At 39.6% G+C, this 22,611-nt stretch overlaps 1 protein-coding gene and 1 long non-coding RNA gene across 2 annotated transcripts in view; one reads left to right on the top strand and one right to left on the bottom strand.

The window, feature by feature from the left end:
• Positions 1 to 1,244: 1,244 nt before the first annotated feature.
• Positions 1,245 to 13,061, bottom strand: LOC122472901. The gene is made up of 4 exons (XR_006294547.1): positions 12,690 to 13,061; positions 10,949 to 11,032; positions 9,348 to 9,498; positions 1,245 to 1,494 (listed from the first exon to the last, which is right to left on the bottom strand). It is a non-coding gene; the product is annotated as an uncharacterized LOC122472901 (long non-coding RNA).
• A 38-nt stretch (positions 13,062 to 13,099) lies between these two features.
• Positions 13,100 to 22,611, top strand: part of AMN1 (antagonist of mitotic exit network 1 homolog) — a 53,046-nt gene continuing 43,534 nt past the window's right edge. Inside the window, exon 1 of the mRNA XM_043562905.1 lies at positions 13,100 to 13,329. Coding sequence (XP_043418840.1) covers positions 13,292 to 13,329 — 38 coding nt within the window. The 5' untranslated portion in view covers positions 13,100 to 13,291. The remainder of the gene's footprint in view (positions 13,330 to 22,611) is intronic.

Raw genomic sequence — 22,611 nt, 5'->3', positions numbered from 1 at the left:
CAAGCTGGGTTCTCTGCTGAGGATCTCACAAGGCTTCTATCAAGGTCAGCTGGGGCTGCAGTCTCTACTGGGTTCAAACAGGGAAGGATCCACTTCCAAGTTTACTCATGTTATTGGCAGAATTCAGTTCCCTGAGGTGGTAGGACTGAGGGCTTCAGTTTGGTGTGTGTGTGTGTATGTGTGTGTGTGTGTGTGTGTGTGTGTGTGTGTGTTTTGTTTTGTTTGCTGCCTGTAAGTCGGAGGCTGCCCTCAGCTTAGAAGTCATATTCATTGCTGTGTGGCATCCCCTACCATGGCCATTTGCTTCCTCAAAGCCAGCAAGGATGAGTGGTAGGGAGAAGAAAAGACGGAGACTGACACTCCAGCAAGACGGATACTACAATCCTATGTAATGTAATCACATAATCATGCACTTGCAATCATATACATCTTATTATCTTTGCCATATTCTTTCAGTTAGAAGCAAGTCATAGGTCCTACCCACACTTGAAGGGACAGGATCATATAAGGGAGTAAACACCAGGAAGTGGAGAGTGTGGGGTCACTTTAAGAGTCTGTCCACCATAATACCTTTCAATGCAGAAATATTAATGTTTGATTTGCCCTAGAGCCCCGTGAGGGTGTCTCATAATATCTGGTATATGTACCATGACAGCATTCTAAAATCTTAAAATTTAGAAATTCTCAGATATATCTGTCCTCATGGATTTTGGATAAGATACTATATTACTATCCTCACTTTACAAGTGAGGAAACTGAATTACCAAGGAGTTAAGTGACTCAATTTAAGGAAAACTCACTTCCGTGTGTTTCTCCTCTAGTCTCAATATTCTGCTACTATGTATCTTCCTTAACTTATGATGGGGTTACACCTTGATAAAGCTACATGTGCTGAAAATACCATGTCAAAAATGAATTTAATATACCTAAACTACTGAGCATCATAGCTTAGCTTAGCCTACTTATTATTATTTTAATGTTTATTTATTTTGTGTGAGAGAGAGAATGCAGGGGAGGGGGAGAGAGGGAGAGGGAGAGGGAGAGGGAGAGGGAGAGGGAGAGGGAGAGGGAGAGGGAGAGGGAGGGAGAGAGAGAGAGAGAGAGAGAGAGAGAGAGAGAGAATCCCATGCAGGCTCTGTGCTGACAGCACAGAGCCTAATATGGGGCTCAATCCTATGAACTTTGAGATCATGACCTGAGCTGAAATCAAGAGTCAAACGCTCAACTGACTGAGCCACCCAGGCTAGCCCCCCTAGCCTAGCCTACCTTAAACATGGTCAGATCACTTACATTGGGCAAATCATCTAACACAAAGCCTGTTCTATGATGAAGTGTTGAATATCTATGTAATTTATTGAATACTGTACTGAAAGTGAAAAACAGAATGGTTATAAGTGTATTGGTTGTTTACCTTTGCAATCATGGCTGGCTAGAAGCTGTGGCTCATTGCCACTACCCACATCACAAAAGAGGATCCTGCCACATATCGCTAGCCTGGGAAAAGAACAAAATTCAAAATTTGAAGTACAGTTTATACTGAATGCATATTGCTCTCATACCACCATAAAGTCAAAAAATATCAGTTAAACACTGTAAGTTGGGGACCATCTGCACACTACTTTACCTCTGACAGCAGATGTGTGAGTTTTCTTCACATCAAGCAATTCTGCAGCACCAGCTGGGTGTCCTACAATTTCACTCAGATCTGACACTATCTACCTGGGGATAGCACTGGATCTCACAAGTTAAAGGCTCACAAATCCCCTCCCACACTCACATATGATGCCAGTCACAAGTCCAGGTTGTCACCTGTGTTTCTGACCTACTGGCTATAAATTGGAAATTCCACGAACCCCTTCTCCAGTTTAATTACTTTGCTAAAGCAGCTCACAGAAGTCAGGAAAACATTTCACTTATTAAATTACCAATTTATTATTAAGAAATGTAACTCAGGAACAGCCATATGTAAGAAATGCATAGGGCAGGTTTTGGGAGAAGGAGCATGGAGCTTCCATGTTCTCTCTGGGTGCAACACCCTCCCCAAATCTCCATGTGTTTGCCAACCCAGGAAGCTCTCCAAACCTGTTCTTTTGAGTTTTTATGGAGGCTTCATACACAGGCATGATAGACTTAATCATTGGCCACTGGTGACCTCCAGCCCTTCTCCCCTCCCCAGAGATGGGGGGGTGGGACTAAAAATTCCAACCTTCTAATCCAGTAGCTTCCCCTGGCAACCAGCCCCCATCCTTAGAGCCTTTTCAAAAGTTACCAAATTAACATAAACTCAGGTGTGGTTGAAAGGGGCTTGTTATGAAGAACAAGACACTCCTTTCACCTTTAAGGATCTGGAGCTATTTCAGGAACAAAGGACAAAAGACCAAATATTATAACAAAGGCTACTCCCATTGCTCTTAAGAAATTCCAAGGGTTAGGGCATCTGGGTGGCTTCGCAGGTTAAGCACAGGACTCTTGATTTCTGCTCAGATCGTGATCTCACAGTTCCTGAGTTTCAGCCCCAAATCAGGCTCTTCAGAGATTGCTTGGGATTCTCTCTCTCCCTCTTTCTCTGCCCCTCCCACATGCACGCACATTCTCTTTCTCTAAATAAATAAATAAATGTAAAAAAAAAAATTCCAAGGGTTTTAGGAGCTCTGCCAGAAACAAGATGAAGACCAAATATATGTGTCCTATTGATGAGGAAGCTTGCGGCAAACTGAGGGCAAAGTACAAGTTAGCCCACACCCCCTCCCGAGGTAGGAAATATATGATATTCCTTGGACACTCCCAGCCACACCAAAACAGGAAAGGACAAGAAAACAAAAACAAAAACAAAAACAAAAACAAATGGTTAAACTGATAAGAGTCTCCACCAGTTTACCAGAAAAAGGCAACCTCATCACAGCCTAACATCCAGGAACTCCCTACTGTCTTAATGTTAATGACTTGAGAGAGAGAAGACGGGGGGGGGGGGGGGGGGGGGGGGGGGGGGGGGCGCGGGGAACCTTACCTTGATAATAGCGAGGCCTCCAGTAAGTCTTTAGTATATGAAAGTCTCTTTGGAAACTCCCTCTTGACTTTATCTCCCCTCTTAACTTCATCTCCCCTAACTCCATAAAATGGTCACTCCCCACAACCCCAGTGCAGCTCTTCCTGCCCATGGGTCCTGTCCCCATGCTTTAATAATCACCTTTTTTGCCCCCTAGGATGTCTTCAAGAATTATTTCTGGGCCATCGACTCCAGACCTCATGAACCGCCCATCACCCCAAAACTTCACCATTGTTACAAATCACATTACATTCACCGTGGAAAAAATAAGCGTTCCAACTCTGAGGTTACAGCCCAAGCTCTTCCCATGCAGGCTTCATGGCTCTGAGATTTAACAGTCTCAGATTCTAAATGCTCTCATCAACACCATGACCCCAACCCAGAATTGAAATCCCAGAAGTCCCAGGCATGAAGGTCCTATGGATGTTCACGCTCACTATCACCACAGTTCTTCTCTTTCCCTGGGGCACCTTCCACCTGGCTCCTTCAATCCTTCGAACTTTACCAAGCACATTTTTTGCTTCAGAGCCTTTCTTTTCCTTCTGTCCCCAGATCCCTTCATGGTTAGCTCCTTTCATCCTTCAAGTCTGTTAAACTAATTAAACAAGGAGGCCATTAGACTGAGGTGGCTCTAATGCCATGGTGGCCTACGTATGCAAGCCAAAATCTAAGCCTGTAAATGCCTCAAGGTTCCAATATCAAAACACTAAGGATAACCAATCACAAAAAGCCAACTAGATTTTAATATATAGCCAATCAAATAATTTCCTTTCTTTGCTTCTGCACTTTCTCTATACAAGTCTTTCTTCTGAATTGTTGGCTCAACACTCATAACTACTTTTGGTTTGGCACTGCCCAATTCCAATCCATCTTTGCTCAAATAAAATTTTTAATACCCCTCAGTTTATCTTTTAACAAATCTCAGCAAAAATGTTACAGCCTTAAAGATGCCTTCCTTGACCACCAGAGTAAAACTAATCCCTCTCATTCTGTCTCTCCCCCTTCTCCCCCATCTCTCCCCCATTCTATCTTTATAGTTCTTTATAGCCCTTATCTCCATATATTGCTTTGTTTGTGTGCCTGTTTTGTAGCTCTCACACTAATGTGTAAACTCCAAGAGAGACATTTGTTTACTGATAAACTGCCTGGCAAATAATAGGTATTAAACAGTTATTTGAATAAATGTAATTAATGGGCTTTTAAAGTCTATCTGACAGAAATAACAGGCACTAGATTCTATTGCAAATGACTAATAAATGTGGGTTACGAATTGTATAGTTTTATAAAAATAATGAAGCTAACTAGGAAAAGGCAACACTTAAGCTGCTGTTGCACTGGCTCTCAGCATCATGATTAAAGACCACGATTGCCATCCCTCTCACTGTTATAAAACTACAACAATTATTACTTCAGCTCAGACTAAGCTATTACTTATTAATTTTCAAAATGTTTGTGATATTTAATTATTTTATATAAAAATCAGTGGCTTATGAATCCGTTATTTTCCACTCTATCCTTCTCTACTTTGGGCTCTAAGAGGCTGACTTTTGTAGACTGCACCTCTAATTTCTGGGTGTGTTGAAACTATGCACAGAAGCACCAGGAGATCTAAAGGGGGATGAAGAATGGGGTTAGAGCATTTACTCTTCCAGGATCCCTGCCAGCTGTGTTGCCACAGGCTGACTACATCCCTTTACTGGCCCAAAAGCCATAGCTGCTTCTAGATGGCCTCACCTATGGCCACTCTCTCTGGTTTTGGTAACTGTTCCCTTCCTGGCTTTCAGGACTAGGAGAGGTAAGGGCTTCCTGCTATTGCTAGTCTAGGTATTGAACCACCCTTATCCCTGCTTTCCCTAAATTCTGCCCACATCTTTACAAACAGCCTCTTTATTAATATCTCCTTGCCTATCCTGTTTGAACTTCTGCAGCTGTTTCCTGCAAGAATCCTGAGTCATACATTTTATGCCTCAAACTCCTGAGAATTTGAAAGACCTGGGTCTATAGCCTATATACAAATTAAATCAAGGGCTCAGTCAATGGAAAATTTTAACAATGCACAAGAATTCATGAGCGTGGGCACTGTTGTTTCCAAGTTAGAGTAAGACACAGTATGAGATACAAAAAGAAATTAAATATCTTCACATTGGCACCAATTAAGGACATTCCTACCTGGAAATAACCTGCACATGGTAGGATAATAAAGTAGTCACTCATCTGGCTTCTCTTTATTCTGTTTGTTTTCAGCCCCCTTTAGAGTTACAACCTAAAGAGCTGAGAAATAGAAAATGTCCTGGGCAAGGAATTAGCAAACATATTCTAGTTCCATCTTTGCTCAGAAATCTTGAGAAATCAGTCAACTTTCCTGAAACTACAAAATTAAGATGATGGAATGAGTTATAGCTAAGATACCTTTTAGTTCTAAATCTCTGATAACTATATTTTATAATTATGAAGAACTATCAAGAGTTTTTATTTTAAAGAGGTAGAGGCAACAATATAGTATTGTTTAAGAACCCAGCTCTGCAGCCTAATTGTTTGGCTTCAAATCCCAGCTCTACCACTGACTAGCCACATGGACTTGGGCATGTTTCTTAATCTCTTTGGGCCTCAGTTTCCTCAACTAGAAAATCGGTATGATAACAGTAAAAATACCTGCCAATGAGGATTTCTTTGAGGGTGAAATGAGTTTGACCCTGTAAAATACTCACTGTGTGCAAGGCACTATTCTAGCCACCCAGCAAGTATTCACAATGATCACTGATACTGTTAACAGAGTTTTTTCCATAATTTAATGATCTAGTAGGCTTTTATTCAGCAACTCATACATGGGGCAACATCCAGTCTAGCAGATAGAACGGAGCTCTAAAGAGCTGTACAAGGCAAGAAATATTTACAGACCAAAGTGAGAAGGAACAAGGAAGTTGTACTAGGCATTTGCTGATTGGTTAAAGCAGGATTACTTCCCTTATATGGAGCAAAGGAGAGTCTTAGAGCCAGGTTAGATAACTTGTGCGGACAGGCAAGCACTGATTGGTTGGCCTAGGCCCACTTTTTCTGGGAGAGCCAAGCATAGAAACTTAGTTAAATTCCAGTTTGCTGATGTGGGCTTAGCATAAGTGGTTCCATCTTGCACCTGGTCTGGACACTAACACCCAACTGAAGATTTGGAGTTAACAGTGGATGATGAAGTATAGGTTATACTGAGCTGAAAATTAACTTTAGAAGAGCAATTGCTATTTTGAATCTATATATAAGCAATATGGGGCACCCGGGTGGTTCAGTCAGTTGAGCATCTGACTTCAGCTCAGGTCACGATCTCACCATTCGTGGGTTCAAGCCCCGCATTAAACTCTGTGCTAACAGCTCAGAGCCTGGAGCCTGCTTTGAATTTTGTGTCTCCCTCTCTCTCTGCCCCTAACCTGCTCACACTGTGTGTGTGTGTCTCTCTCTCAAGGATGGATAAACATTAAAAAAAAAATTAATTTTTTTTAACGTTTATTTATTTTTGAGACAGAGAGAGACAGAGCATGAATGGGGGAGAGGCAGAGAGAGAGGGAGACACAGAATTGGAAGCAGGCTCCAGGCTCTGAGCCATCGGCCCAGGGCCCGACGCGGGGCTCGAACTCACGGACCGCGAGATCGTGACCTGAGCTGAAGTCGGACACTTAACCAACTGAGCCACCCAGGCGCCCCCCAAAAAATTTTTAATTAAAAAAATAAATATAATATGGTTTAAGAGTGAAGACCCTAACTCATAGCCTGTTCTTATATTTTGATATGACATGTAAAGATGATTTGAACAACAATTTATTTCTATCTACTTGTATGTCTATACGTTCTTATAAATGACCCAAGATTTACTACATACATGCACACACATGCACACACACAAAAACACACATATACAGTTGACCCTTGAATAATGTGGGGGTTACATGCCCCGACCCACTATGCAGTCGAAAATTCACATATAACTTTTGACTCCCCAAAACTCAATTACTAATAGTCTACTGTTGACCAGAAGGAAGGCTTACCAAAACATAAAGTTAATTAACACATATTTTATATGTTGTATGTATTATATACTGTATTCTTATAATAAGCTAGAGAGAAGAAAATATTATACGTGAAGAAAAACATAAAGAAAATACATTTGCAGTACTGGAAAAAATCCACATATAAGTAGACTTGCATAGTTCGAATCCATGTTGTTCAAGGGTCAACTGTGTGTGTACATATATACACATACATACATAGCATAAGGTATACTTAATCATTTTATCTGTATACATTTATTATATATTTTTCTTTACATACACAAACACACTAGGAATAAATAGCATAATTTAAGGAAAGTAATGTTGCTTATTATTCTTATATAACCTGCCCAGAGAAACATGTAACCTGCCCAGAGAAACATAAAAGTTTTCTTTATATGGTAGCTAGGGTAGGAAATGGAAGAGGTTTCGAGCTAGAGGAAACTATAGCAAAGTGGGCACAGTAAGCAAAGAGGGGAGAATGGGAAAATGACATCCTGCCCTTAGCCTAGCACTGTCCACAAATCACTTACCATGCACCAGAAAAGACTTATTCCTAACAACCTTGCATTCCAAGATAAACCATGAATAACAGGAACCTCCCAAAAGCATTTACTAACAGGAAATCCTGAAATCTTTGCCTCTTGAGATAAGCCACAAAAATAAGAACATCCTGTTTTCCTTTCAAAAAGACAGGAACATCTTGTTCTTATCCAATCTGAACTGTCAACTGCCATATCTGAGCTATAAATATCCGCCATATCATCAGAGCTATAAATTCCTCCTATTCTATGAGATGAGCCACTACTTCTGAAGGCCTGGTTCGCTTACTTATTAGCAAATAAAAGGCAAAATAGGTAAAGGGGATAAAGAGGTAGAAACCTGCAGTTATAAAAGATAAAATAAAATAAGTCACAGGGATGAAAAGTACTGCATCGACAATACAGTCAATAATATTATAATAACTTTGTATAATGACAACTTATGATGAGCATTGCGTAATGTACATAACTGTCAACTCACCATGTTGTACACCTGAAACTAATATGTCAACTGTACTTCAACTTTTTAAAAAAGTTTCCCTGTGTTCACATTTCTTTCTGAATTTTATTCTGACAAAGAGTTACTGGATAGACAGTAGTTGGAACTGATTTTCTTGGTAAGTATTGGATATACCAAGGCCAGCTTCATGGGCAAACTAATGATGCAGTCGTACAAGGCCCAGCCTTGGTTTAATGCTCTGCTATCACCATCTTGAAATTCCTAATAACCTTTTGAAAAGGAGTTTTGCAAGTTATATTGATGGTATTGGATGCATCATAAACCTCTCTCCTGGGGTTCCTGGGTGGTTCAGTTGGTTAAGCGTCCGACTCAGGCTCAGGTCATGATCTCATGGTTTATAAGTTTGAGCCCCACATTGGGCTCTCCACTCTCAATGAAGAGCCTGCTTTAGATCCTCTGGCTCCCTCTCTCTCTGCCCCTCCCCAGCTTTCTCTCTCTGTCTCTCAAAAATAAAATAAACCTCTCCTGAGCACCCAAATAAAGTAGGAAGAGCATGGTCTTTGGAGTCTGACATGGCTATTTATTTAGGTAAGGCTCACCTTCATCTATAAGATAGCATGATATCTCAGACTTGGTTGATGATTGACTACATGAGATCATGTAAATATTTACCATGTTTGACACCTAGAAGGTCCATAAATCATCCTGAAATATCCCATTTTACCTTCTTTGAAAAAGAGGTCTATGGGGCACCTGGGTGGCTCAGTTGGTTAAGCGTCCAACTTCGGCTCAGGTCATGGTCTCATGGTTCGTGGGTTCGAGCCCTGCATCAGGCTCTGTGCTGACAGCTCAGAGCCTGGAGCCTGTTTCAGATTCTGTGTCGCCCTCTCTCTCCACCCTTCCTCCACTCACACTCTGTCTCCCTCTGTCTCAAAAATAAACATTAAAAAAAATTTTCAAAGAGCTCTACCTTTATACAATCTCCTTTTCTTCTCAGCATGAGTCTTAATAGAAGCAGCAATTCATTTGAACAAGTATGTATTGTAAGTGAGAGCTGGGCTACTTGTGTGTTTATTTCTTCTCTTCCCCTTCATTCCTCCCATTACATCAGACTACATCCTTTACCATCACCTCAAGGACCCTCAATGACCTTCCTGTGGCTAAACTACCTTCAAGTGTTATTCCACTTGACATCTCTTCAGCATGTGACAATTTTGTTCATGTTTATCTTCTGTAGCACCCCACTGTTTTTTTTCCCCTACCTTTTTGGCTGTTCCTTCTCAGTGTCAATTGCCAGTCAATTGCTGTTCTCAGCTGCCTCTCCAAGGACTTGTTGTTCTCACTCTATATACATCTGATGGGTGAGCTCATCAATTCCCATACCTTCAATTTCCATTTATATGCTGGTGACTCCTGTTATGGATACATAATTGTTAGGATGTTTTGGCAGCAAGAAACAGAAAATTCAACTCCACTAATTTTATCAACAACAAAGGGAATTAACTGAATTGTGTGACAGCACAAAATAAAGCCACCCCTGCCCAGGTTGCCACATCAGCAAAACAAAACTTGGATTCTAACTTTCATGTTTCTGTAAATGCTCTGCTTCACCAGAGTTTGGTATATCCAGTTGGCCAATCCCCAACTGCTAAGAATCTGCAATGATTTATTTGTTCTCAGATATGCAACTCCAGCCAATCAGCTTAAGCCAAATATTCTTTCTTTATTCCCTGATTAACATACTAGCCTTATAAGGAAATCCCTGACCCCCTAGCCAATCATTCCCTGTTTCCTTGTTGCTGCTTCAAACACTATAAACTCATTCCTGTCCAAACATCCCATGGGAAGAGTGCTCCAATGCTTGTGGGGCACTGATTCCCTCAATCTATGGATGTTTTTCCCTTGAGTAAAGAACATCAAACTCGATGCTAAATTGTTTTATTTTTGTCATTTCATAATAGAGAGGAAGGGTGGTGTTCAGGCACGGTTCAATCAGGACCCTAGCTGCTCTCCCTTGATTCTCTTAATCTGTCTTCCTCTATATAACTTCATTCAATGTGACAATGCTGAGAATGTTGATTCATGAAGCATTATCATAAATTTGAGAAAACTTCTTTCTCAAAAATCTGCAGCAAAACTTTTCCTGCTTCTTATTGGTCCCAAATAGGTCACATGCCCCTGGGCCTATTTTTGAACCTAACTCTGAGGCTGAGGGAATATGGCGATTTCTTGATTAAGGTCTGCTTATCCCTGAATCAATTACTGCAGCAATCACTGATTAGCCTAATGTAGACCCACCTCTGAAGATGGGGTCAGTTCTCCAAACCACATGGCTGCCATAAAAAAAAGAAGAAGAAGAAGAAGAAGAAGAAGAAAAGAGAAAAGAAAAGAGGAAGGGATGAAATAAAACTGTCAAGGCAATCACAATGTATATCAGATCTATCTTATTCAGTGGAGACTCAAAATAATTCTTGATACAGTATGCTAAATACTGGAGAGGCTGGTTTGTAGACACCACAGGTCCTAAAAGCTGCAGGAAATCATAATCAAAATAGTTCTAATAATTTTCATATCATGAGGGCTTACACATCTTTGACCTTTAAAATAACTGGCTAGAAACAACTAGAACTTTGTCATCCTATCTCATTATATAATTATTTTCTTAAAAGAAAAAAACAAAAAAAACAGCTGTGATGACTTCCTTTGACCACTGAGAACAATTCAGGCACCCAGGGCTGAACATCTCATAATGATGGGACGTGGCCTATCTTTTCCTGGGCTTGAAGAATCAAGTAATCAGTGGGAAGACCTAGATGGACAGATGTGCAGCACTCAACAGACAGAAAAGACCATGAAGTCCTACCTTATCTGCTCTGTCAAGCTCTCTTATGGTCTTCCAAGGTGTAATTGGCTCCCAGAACAGCAGAGAATTCTTCCAAAAAAATTACTGTGTTAATAAGTAAATGGATGTATTGTCATTGCTATTCAACCTCATCTTTATTATGTTTTTAATTTTTTTCAACGTTTATTTATTTTTGACAGAGACAGAGCATGAGTGGGGGAGGGGCAGAGAGAGAGAGAGAGGGAGACACAGAGTCCGAAGCAGGCTCCAGGCTGAGCTGTCAGCACTGAGCCCAACACAGGGCCCGAATCCATGGAACCATGAGATCATGATCTGAGCCGAAGTCAGAGGCTTAACCAACTGAGCCACCCAGGCACCCCTCAATCTCATCTTTATAAGCAAACCAGCACAATTTGCAGATCTAAAGCTCCATGCCTACATTTTCCATAGATACTTCAAAATCCACATGTCCAACATTTAAATACCCTCCTCTCTTCAAAAAGCTCCTGTAATCCTCTCAGCTCAATAAATAGCACCACCATACGCCACATAATTCTCCAATCCCAAAGCCTAGAAATTAGCCTTGAGTCTTCACTTTCCCTCATCCCCACCAATCTCTGTATTCTATCAGTTCTACTTCTATTACCTCAAATCTGTCCATCCATTCCACTGTTACTACTTTAACTTAAGCTGTCATCAAAAGACTCCTATCTGGTCTCCACCTGTGACCTCTACAGTTTTTAATGCTTAACAGCTAGAGTTCTTTCTAAAACTCATTTTACCTATGCATGCCCTGTCCTTGCTTAAAACTTATCTATGACTCCACCCAAAGCCTAAAGTGTTTCATATAACACAGATCATCAGGCCCCAGTTTAGCTTTCGGATCAGGAGAGGACATACTACCAGGCAGCCAAATCCAGCCCACTGCCCGTTTTTGTTTCCAATGTAAAGCCTTTACATTTTTTAACGGTTGGAAAAATCAAAATATGATGTGGCGGCTGAGTGGCTCAGTTGGTTAAGCGTCTGACCCTCAGTTCTGGCTCAGGTAATGATCTCAGTTTCTTGAGTTTCAAGCCCTGTGACCAGCTCCGCCCTGGCAGCGAGGAGCCGGTTTGGTATTATCTCTCTCCCCCTCTCTCTCTGCCTCTCCCCAACTCATGCTATCTCTGTCTCAAAATAAACAAAACTTTTATATATACATACATATATGTATATATATGAAAATTCAAAATATTCATAATATTTCATGACAGTGAAAACTACATGAAATTCAAACTTCAGCATCCATAAAAAAAACTTTACTGGAACACAACTGTACCCATTCATACTGTCTATGGCTTCTTTTCAGCTACAAGTTGAGTAGCTGTGACCAAGGCAGTATGGCCCACAAAACCGTAAAATCTTTACTGTCTGGCCCTTAAAATTTGCCAACCCCTGCTCTACTCATTTTCACCACTCCCCTTCGTAGCTGCCACCCTGAACTGTCTGCAGTCCCTAAGAGACCACCATTTGCCCTCCTACCTGCCTGTTCTCCCTACTCTTCCATGGGTGCTCACATAGAACCAACTTCATATCAGCGTTTAACAGTTATTCTGATTGTCCTTCTACTTGTCTGGTGCATATGTTCACCACTGAATCCTCAGCACCAACACGATCTCTACTCTCCTTCAGTGCTTGATAAATGAAAGGTGTCCCTCTGGAATTCCTTCTGACTTGAACATAAGCGCCCCCCCCCCCCCAACCACCATAATGGAATTCTTACTGAGCTTTTTTGTTGGCCTGTAGTGTCATCTGTAAAATAAGACTAAATAATTCCGACTTCATAGGATTAAATGAATGTGGCTAATTATTGAGAGCACGTAGCGCAGTGCGTGCTTCAGAGAACGTGCTCGGTAAACAGTGGTCACTCTTGATTGCTCTAAAACTCTCCGTTTGACGTTAATGGTGTCCGTATCCAAGAGAGTCTCCAGGGTGTGTCGCCAAATGCATGGACCAGCATCAAACACATCCCTACAGTAACAGCAGCAACCTCCAAGCAAAGCGCCGCCGGAGGCGTACTAGGCCAGGCGGCACGCTGGGCTAAAACTACTGGGAAACCGCCCGGAAACGGAGCCCGCGAGGTGGAAGAACTACAACTCCCGTCGTGCCTCACCGAGTTTAGGGCTACTCTACATTTTATCACCTCCAGCCACTTCTCTTCTTTCCCTCTGTAGTCCCGAGGGTGGCTGCGTCCTGGTCACCGGAAGAAGCCGTGTGACGTCACGAGGGCCTACGCGTCGCGCGGGTGGCAGGAGTTGACGGACGGTCTCTGGCTGCGTTTGGGCGGCCCCGGGACCACGGAAGAGGCTTCCCTGGTCGGCCGCGATGCCTAGCTCGCGGCGGGTCAGTCAGCTCCTGGATCTGTGAGTTCACCCGGTCCCCGCCTCCCCTTCGCCCCGCCCTGTGCTCGCTCTCCCTCCCCGCCCGCTTTCCACCTCTGGACCTCTGAAGAGGGCTCGCTGGTGTTTCTGTTGCTGGGTTCCTGACTTGTCGTCTCCTCGTAGATGACAGTTGTGCCAAGTGTGCTGCTGGGGAGGCTTGCCCCTCTGTCCTCCGCCCCGGGCGCCGCCAGATGGGTGGTGGTCCGAACTCTGTCAGCCTTGACCCTCGATGCTCTGGTAGTTGCTGCCAGTGACCTGTTTCTGAGGAGAGCTGAAAGCCTTGGTAGAACAATAACAACAAAAACACTACATGTGGCTCTCAAAAGCCTTCAGCAGAGTTCCCCCAGGTCCTGTAACTGGGATAGATACCGATTCTTTGAGGCAGCACGGCTCCGTGATTGCCTGACCGCGATTGCTGGGTTCAGCTCCCAGTCTGCCGTTCACCAGCTGCGTGACCACGGAGAGTAACTTAACCTCTGTGCCTGAGTTCTTGATTTATCGAATTAGTGTAACAACAGTACGTATCTCATAGAATTGTAGTAAGGAATAAATTTAACGGATGTAAAGTCCTTTGAAGGATGCCTAGTGTCGAAAGAAATTTCAAAGAACTTTACTTGATAAAAATTATTTTAGTGAGGGAGAAACAAGAATCTCAGAGGCATGTCGTTGCAGAATGACTTATACACTGAGAATGACTCTATTGTTTATCCTTTGCAGTGATTGGTTATTACAATGGTTGGTTACTACAATTTTAAAAACCTCAAGGGATTGGTTAAAAGTGGTCGTCTTACACTATTTTAGGAAGATGGTTTAAACTTTGTTTATGATTGGGGCGCCTGGGTGGCTCAATCGGTTGAGCCTCCCGACTTCGGCTCAGGTCGTGATCTCACAGTTGGTGGGTTCCAGCCCTGCATCTTGATCTGTGCTGACCGCTTGCTCAGAGCCTGGAGCCTGCTTCAGATTCTCGGTCTCCTTCTCTCTCTGCCCCTCCCCTGCTCACACTTTGTCTCACTCTGTTTCTCAAAAATAAATGTTTAAAAAAATTTTTTTTAAATAAACTTTGTTTATGATTATCAGAGGGATTTACAAGAAATAACCTGCTAAATTTCACTTTGTTCGTGAAATAAACCAGATTTAGCTTCACTTATGTGACCTAACTGGTTGGGTCTGCTTAGGGGATTTTCAAGCATGGTCTCTATTTTATTTTATTTTATTTTATTTTATTTTATTTTATTTTATTTATTTTATTTTATTTATTTTATTTTATTTTATTTATTTTATTTTATTTTATTTTAAAAATTATCCCCTTGGGGTCATTCCCTCAGAAAGCTGAAAATGTGAGCCGATATACTGTTACTGTATACCCATTGATGTATACCCAATATACTGTATACCCATTGATGTAGTCGTTGGGCTGTATGGTCATGTAGTTGCCATTACCAACAGTTGCATAGTCATTGAAGACATGGGCAGTGGGACCACTGAGTTCTTTGAGTTGTGTAATCCTGATGGCTATCATTTGGTGTGTGAGTGGCTGCCGAAAGGCATTTAAAACTCTTGAGAGGATACAGTGCACTAGTGTTAAAAGGTGGGGGAGGGACAGTAAAGTATCCTCCAGACTGAGTAGACACTTGGAAGCAGAAAAATGAAGCCAGCCTCTCCATTACTGTTTACACAGACTTTTATTCAGGGTGACCTACTGACAAAGGGGAGCCAGTGGACAGATGATCCTGTGGTAGAGCCCCTCCCTAAGGAATGTGGTGAAAACCTCAAGGGAAGGCAACCTGGCTATGTGTGTGTACGTGACATTCCTCACGACTTTGTAACATAGACTGCCCAATCAGACTGTATGTCTATATGTCACCATTTATGGGAGACAAAGAAGTAGAAATTGCATAAAAGGCTACCCCCGCTGTGCTCGGTGCTCAGTTTCTCAGGTACAAACCCATTGAGCCCATGCCGGCACAATGAATAAAGTTGCTTCCTGGAAAGAAAAGCCTGAGTGTCTTGACTCTCTGTGTGGACCTCGGTCCCATTACAATCCAGGTGCTATGCAGCTATTCTCCACCCAGTCCAAACCTTAACTTACAGCTTTTATAGAGCAAAGGGCATTATGGTGCAAAGTGTAGTTATCTAAAGTGGCGCCATCTATTCGCAGTCATCTCTCCTGGTTATCTAAAGTGGTGCCTTTTGTGCATCAGTCATCTCTACTAGTTATCTAAAGTGGTACCTTCTGTGCACCACTTTAGAGAAGATCAGAGCAAGCCTTTCTGCATTCCAGTCAGGGCATACTTTAACCTCCAAGGGGCTTGGAACATACAGCTCCGAGGGAGGTCATTGCAAGAGCAGAAACAAGATGGAGGGCCAAAGATGGAGTCAGTGTTGTCAGCGCTGCTACAGCTAGGGATGTTAATATGATGACTATGAGATGGAAATTCAGAAATTCTGGGAGAGATTGCCAGGAGCCAAGGTTTAACCAACTAAGTAAATCAGTGGAAGAAGCATCACCTATCTGATAAAAGATTGACATCGGATCTTTAAGATCTTTTAAATTAGGGGTAATAATTCCTAATTTATTAACGTGGAAACGGGGTACCTGGATAGCTCAATCAGTTAAGTGTCCGACTCTTGATCTCAAGTCAGGTCTCGATCTTGGGGTTGTGAGTTGGAGTCCTGTGTTGGGCTCCACAGTAGGCACGAAGCCTACTTTAAATTTTTTTTTTTTTTTTTAATCCATGGAACCTTTTTTTTTTTTTTTAACCAGTTACAACATATGCATCTCCTTGTTAAGTGGTTAGGGCGTCTAAGGCTGTGCAAGAGTTTACAGATTCTTGCTGTAATGGTAGGGATTTTGCAGGAGATAAGATCTCTCCTGAAGAGGTTTAACTGTAGTCTTTTGTGAGTATCCTTTCCAATAAACTAAGTCTCTAGGAATGTTTTCTTTTGGAATGGATCACATTTTTAAATCTGGTGGAAAGTACATTTCTTAATATTGCATTAGTGCCTTGCCCTATTGAATCATGTTATGATCACCGAAGATAAACATGAGGATGTCTTATTTCAGGAGTGTTATAGGTGCGCTTCCATCTAAGTTACGCCTCTGTATGGTGTGAGCAATTAGGCATTTCTATTGAAACTAAAGAAAGATACAAATTAACACTTGGAGCAAATTACAAACTCAGTTTCTGAATCTGGAGAGCAACCAGTCAAGAAAATTTCTAGATTTGAGCTCAAAACATCTTTATTTTATTTTGTTTTATTTTCATTTTTTCAAAACATCTTTAGATAATGGAGTGAGGAGGCAATTTCTATCTGTTGGATTTTCCTGGTTTACAGTTTGAATGATTTTGATGACATCATTGAGTATTTTGGTGAACTCTCATGAGTTGCCTGAAATAGAAGTAGGCACGAAGGTTGTCTGTACATGATCTGTTGTGGTGATTTCTCTGAAGTTTATAACAAGTTGTCTGACTTTAGGTTGTAGGACTTGAGGAAAAGGGTAGTTTTTTTAGTTTTTATTCCAAGTCAGAAGGGTAAGAGAAAATTGGAAAAGTTAGGTTGGAAAGTTGTAGCCAGATGTTGGAGGAAACTAGAAGAATTCAGGATCCAGTCCAGTTTACAGAAAGATAACAAAGCCTCAAAGATAATGAACAGGACTAGAATATAATAACAGGTACACTATAGTTTTCTATTGAAACATAATTTTTCTCTCTATAACCACTTTGTTTTTACCAAAGATAATCATAATAAGACCAATTTATTTGTAAAATGAATCTGGTCCCATTAAATTCAGCTCATTATTTATATAAGTGCAGCAGAATAGTTACTTTATGCACATTTTCAAAAATGATATTCAAGTCCAAGCTTTGGTAATCCAAGGGTCTTTGTTTGCTCCAAAAATCCAATGTTAGTTTCTTAAAAACTGTCTGGTAATAAGAAATCTCAGATTAGATCTTTAAACACCTCTTTAGGCCAAGAAGTCAAGCTAATGGGTTGTCCAATTGTGTTCTGTTACAAAGAGAGCAAATTCTGATTGAATTTGTGCTAATACCTACACTGCCATGAAAATAAGAATACTCAATACTCATAAGAGTTCTTTTGTCTTAACTCTGAAGGGATCAGGTAGAGAGAACAAGATAAATGTTTAATTTTTGATCTCAAAAGTTTACCACATTGTTATGTTATATAGTTTTTACTTTATTTATTTTATTTTATTTTATTTTATTTTATTTTATTTTATTTTATTTTAGAGAGAGGTAGAGGAAAAGAGAGAGAAAGAATCTTAGTCAGGTTCCGTGCTCAGCAAAGAGCCTGACACAGGGCTCCCTCCCAAGACCCTGGGATCATGACCTGAGCCAAAATCAGGAATCAAATGCTCAACCACCTGAGCCACCCAGGCTCCCCAGTTATATAGTAGTTTAAAAGAAAACAGAAAGGGGGTTCTTTAAATTTGGAAAGCAAAACATTAAAGAACCAGCAATGCTTCAAACAATGTCATAAAAATGATAATCATCTCTATTAGTTGGTTTAGTCCCATGTAATCAATTATTTTTTTCTTGCTCTTGGGTTAGCAGTTTTATGAATCAATCAGTTTCTCCATTAGCATGCTAGAAATTCTTACCCAGTTAAGTGGTATGATCTTAAAATTATCAGAAACTTGTATTCTAGAGTATTTGTCAGGGTCTTTTCCATGAATTTCCGTGAAGACAAAGCATTTTGGCCTGCGGTTGGTTATAAATGCTTTCATAGATGATTCAGTGTATAATAATAGCTGTTTGTAAATGACAAAAGATAAAAATAGCCTTTGTTACAGCTCACTACAAAAAAAAATGATATGATTGACTGCTAAGTTTGGCTACTTTTGTGGTATACAACATTTAAAAATGATTAGAACTATGACTGATAACATTATATCAGGGCATATCAGATTCCTAGGAATTTCATGCAATTTCTGGAACACTTATATTAATAACATGTATCCATACAAATACAACCTAAGAAGGTTAAGCATCCGCTTTACTTGATAATGTTTTCCATGCAATTTCACATTTAAAAAGCCTATAGTTTAATGTCTCCCTTTATAAGAAGAGAAAAAAAAACTTCAAGATCTTTAGGAACCCTGAAAGTTAGCTCAAAGTCAAAAAGACTTAATTTAGAATTTGATTTTGCGAAGTTTGTAAAAAATGCCAAAAGGTTTAAAACACTTGATTAAATAGGATCACAAGTCATTGTGAAATAATACTTAGTTATCTATTCAACCAAAGTGACAAAAAGATTTCAAAAGCAAATATAGAAAGTACATAGTTTTAAAAAAGTACCTTAGCTCTTTTAATATTGAAAAGACTGTTTTCCTAAGCAATCAAAAACCTGATAAAGACAAAATGAAACACAGGAAATTACTTTAATAAGACACAGAATCTTTGTTTCCTAGACAAAATACACAAAGGTAAAGAAAAACCTTTCATAATCCCGTATTAGGAGCAGACTAACAACATAAGAAAATTTGTTCTTTTAACAGAGAAAATTAAACTGTGGTTTTATGTCAGTATATTATTCAGCTCAGTTTTGGAAATCTTTGTAAATAAATCCATTGAATTTTAGCTAACTTTGACCGTGCAACATGAAATTTCTTCACAAGCTTTTTGCAACTTTCTGTATTCATTTAGATTTTTGTTTCATTCCTTTTTTCTTTCTCATCTTACTTTAAGACAAAATTACTTTTTTTCCTAATAAAAACACATCCTATATTCTTTGCTTACTCTTACAAAAAACACATCCCATTCTCCTCTCATACTTTGTATACAAAGTTGTTTTCTTTCACTCTTGTTTTTAGGAGGCTTATTTTTATATATGGATTATAAGTTTTAACCATTATTAATCTTTATTTTCCAGTGAAAACTAGGACAGGAAGTTGTGAACTGCCTGGCGTATATCAGCATCCTGTAGTAGATTAGCAAATTTATAAATATTTAATTATAAAAAAATATACTTTTTAGAGACATGTGCTTCTTCATAGTACATTTTTTTTAATGCAGCAAAAGGCCACATTAAAATAGATCCAAATATCTTTTGTCTCGTAAAAATTAAGCAGCCAAAAGTAAATAAACTTAAACATATGTTTAGCAATTAATATTTCAGTATATTAGCTTGTTATTGAATGATCTACGTATTTAACAAATACCCATCATCTAATGTAATCTACTTAATTTGTTTTTAATAATCATATGTGTATTAAACATTAAACACTTAACTAGCATCTTAAGTTTTTCTTGCTTACAAATTTAAAACTATTTTAAAGTTTGTTTATTTATTTTGAGAGAGAGAGAGCAGGGAAGGGACAGAGAGAGAGGGAAAGAGAGACAATCCCAAGCAGGCTCCTCACTCTCAGCCCAGAGCCCAACGTGAGGCTTGAACCCACAAACCATGAAATCTTGACCTGAGCCAAAATCAAGAGTCAAACCCTTAACCAACTGAGCCACCCAGGCACCCCTTGCTTACAAACTTTATAACAGAGATAGCACCAGCGTATCTGACTAGTAAACTCAGGTAGAAAAGATTGTATATTTGCATTGTGTTTAATGTTGACTACTGTGAAGACATGCCTATTTTTATTAAACCAACACATTTAAATTATTTCTTTTTTTTTTTAACTTTATTTATTTTGAGAGAAAGAGAGGGGGGAGGGGCAGAGAGAGTAGGGAGGAGAGAATTCCAAGGAGGCTCTACGCTATCAGTGCAGACCCAATGTAGGGCTTGATCCTACAAACTGTGAGATCATGACCTGAGCTGAAACCAAGAGTCAGACACCTAACCAACAGAGCCACCCAGGCACCCCTAAACTATTTCTGAAGCTTTTATAATTCAAGATTCTCCAGATCATATGAACTTGAAAAGCATTTCGGTTAGTTTCTATTTCTGAGAGTTTTAAGAATCCTTAAACTTATATAAGTACTTATTTTTCTTTAAGCTAATTAAATAGAGCTCTTTTTGAAATCACATATACATAACATACATACATATATACATTCATATACATTAGTATACAGACAGTTGTAAACATCTTGTAGCTTTCATTTAAAAATTTTAGCTGTATGTCAGGTACAACAATACAAAACTCAAAAGAATAGTTGGACCCAAATTGTGTTTCTGGCTGATGGGATAAGGTTATGTGCTGCAATGACTTAAGCTTTTACCACACATTTTTCATTTGCTGTAAGAATTTTCTAGAGAAGCTATTTTTGGAATCATTTTGTCTTTTAGAAGCTTTGACATAACAACCAAGGAATGCATTTATTGCCTTTAAGAAATTTGGGATCCTCTTTTTTTAAAGATGCCCCTAACGTGGGCTATTTTATCTAAATTAAAGATTTTCCCAAAATGGTCACTGCAGTTCCAATTATTCTTCGTAAAGTTTACCCATTTTTCTAAAAAGGTATAAGATCCTGATCTGAGCTTTGGACCAGATGGAACCCATCTTTGCCTTAGATCCCCTAAGAAAACTTAATTATCAGGGCTCCTGTTTTTCAACAGTTATTCCAAAGTAGAGGGAATCACACATTCCCCCCTCTTTTGAACAGAATATCATCACTTACTGAAAAGCTTCAACAAGTGTTGCTCGGTAAAATCAGAGGAGTCAACACAAAGGGAGTGGAGTTTAGATCTGAGGAAGATTTGCCCTGGAATCCCATGGTTGTTAAGAAAGCAGTGTGCATTGGGCTCCATGGATGCTGGCACCTAATTACTCAGTGGCCTTGGAGCTCATCAGGAGTCATCTTTGGATCCCACTTTTGACACCAAAAACTTTCAAAAGAAAATTCAGAGATTTTTAGTTGATATGAATGTTTTACTGAGTGAGAAACAAACTGTTAGTGAACAGGGAGACTTAAAACCAAAAATGGTTAGAATCTCGAGATGTGGTCATAGGATGGCTCATAAAGTGAGAATGAGGAAGTTGTTTAATCTTTACAATGATTGGTTATTACAAGGGGAGTTACACAGTATGGAGGTTTTTCAAAAAATTAAAAATAGGATTGCTGGATGATCCAATAATTTCACTACTGGGTATTTCCCCGAAGAATACGAAAACGCTAATTCAAAAAGATATATACACCCCTATGTTTATTGCAGTACTATTTACAATAGCCAAATTATAGAAGCAACCCAAGTGTCTATTGAGAGGTGAATAGACAAAGAAGATGTGACACACACACACACACACACACACACACACACAGGAATATTATTCAGCCATAAAAATGAATCATGAGTGAAGCTAGAAAATGTAATACTAAGTGAAAGAAGTCAGAGAAAGACAAATACCATATCATTTCACTCATGTGTAATTTAATAACCAAAACAAGCAAAATAAGAGAGAGGGAGAGAAGGAGAGACAAACCAAGAATCAGACTCTTAACTATAGAGAACTGATGATTACCAGAGGGGAGGTGGGTGTAGAGATGGGTGAAATAGGTAATGGAGATTAAAGAGTGCACTTAACATGATGAGCACTGAGCAATGCATAGAATTATTGAATGATTATTTTATACACTTGAAGCTAATATTACACTGTATGTTATGTATACTGGAATTAAAATTTTTAAAAATGAGAGTTTACATATAGAAGGGGATTGGTTAAAAGTGATTCTTTATACCATTTTAGAAAGGTGGTTTATTTATGATTATCAGAGACATTTACAAGAAATAACCTAGGTTAAGTTTCTCTTACATTCATGATATAAGCTGGATTAAATTTCACTTATATGACCTGACTGGTTTTGTCTGCTTGAAGAATTTTTAAGCCTGGTCTGCATGTTATTTTAACCCTAGCAAGTAGTAAATACTACTAAGTGTTATTTATGGTTATTAATTATTTCACTGAAATATATGCTGGAAGTTGTAGTTACAATAGCAATTATTTCTCTCTGGGAGTTTTCAGTCTGTTAATATTACATTAAAAAATTGCCATGTAAAAATTAAGACTGAGGAGAACAATTATCTTTATCTGCTGAATGCTTTTGAAATCAATGCTTTTGAATTGATATTTACATTACATCTCATAAACTTCTGTCCCTCAATCCACAGTCACTTGTTTTAAATGTATTTTTACATGTTTATTTATTTTTCAGAGAGACAGAGCACGAGAGGGGGAGGGGCAGACAGAGAAGGAGACACAGAATCCAAAGCAGGCTCCAGGCTCTGAGCTGTCAGCACAGAGTCCAACACAGGACCCAAACTCATGAACCATGAGATCATGATTTCAGCTGA

The sequence above is a fragment of the Prionailurus bengalensis genome, chromosome B4, assembly GCF_016509475.1.
Source record: "Prionailurus bengalensis isolate Pbe53 chromosome B4, Fcat_Pben_1.1_paternal_pri, whole genome shotgun sequence".
NCBI classification, from domain to species: domain Eukaryota; kingdom Metazoa; phylum Chordata; class Mammalia; order Carnivora; family Felidae; genus Prionailurus; species Prionailurus bengalensis.
Note: the sequence above shows the minus strand (reverse complement) of the source record. Positions and strands in the feature narration are given on the sequence as shown.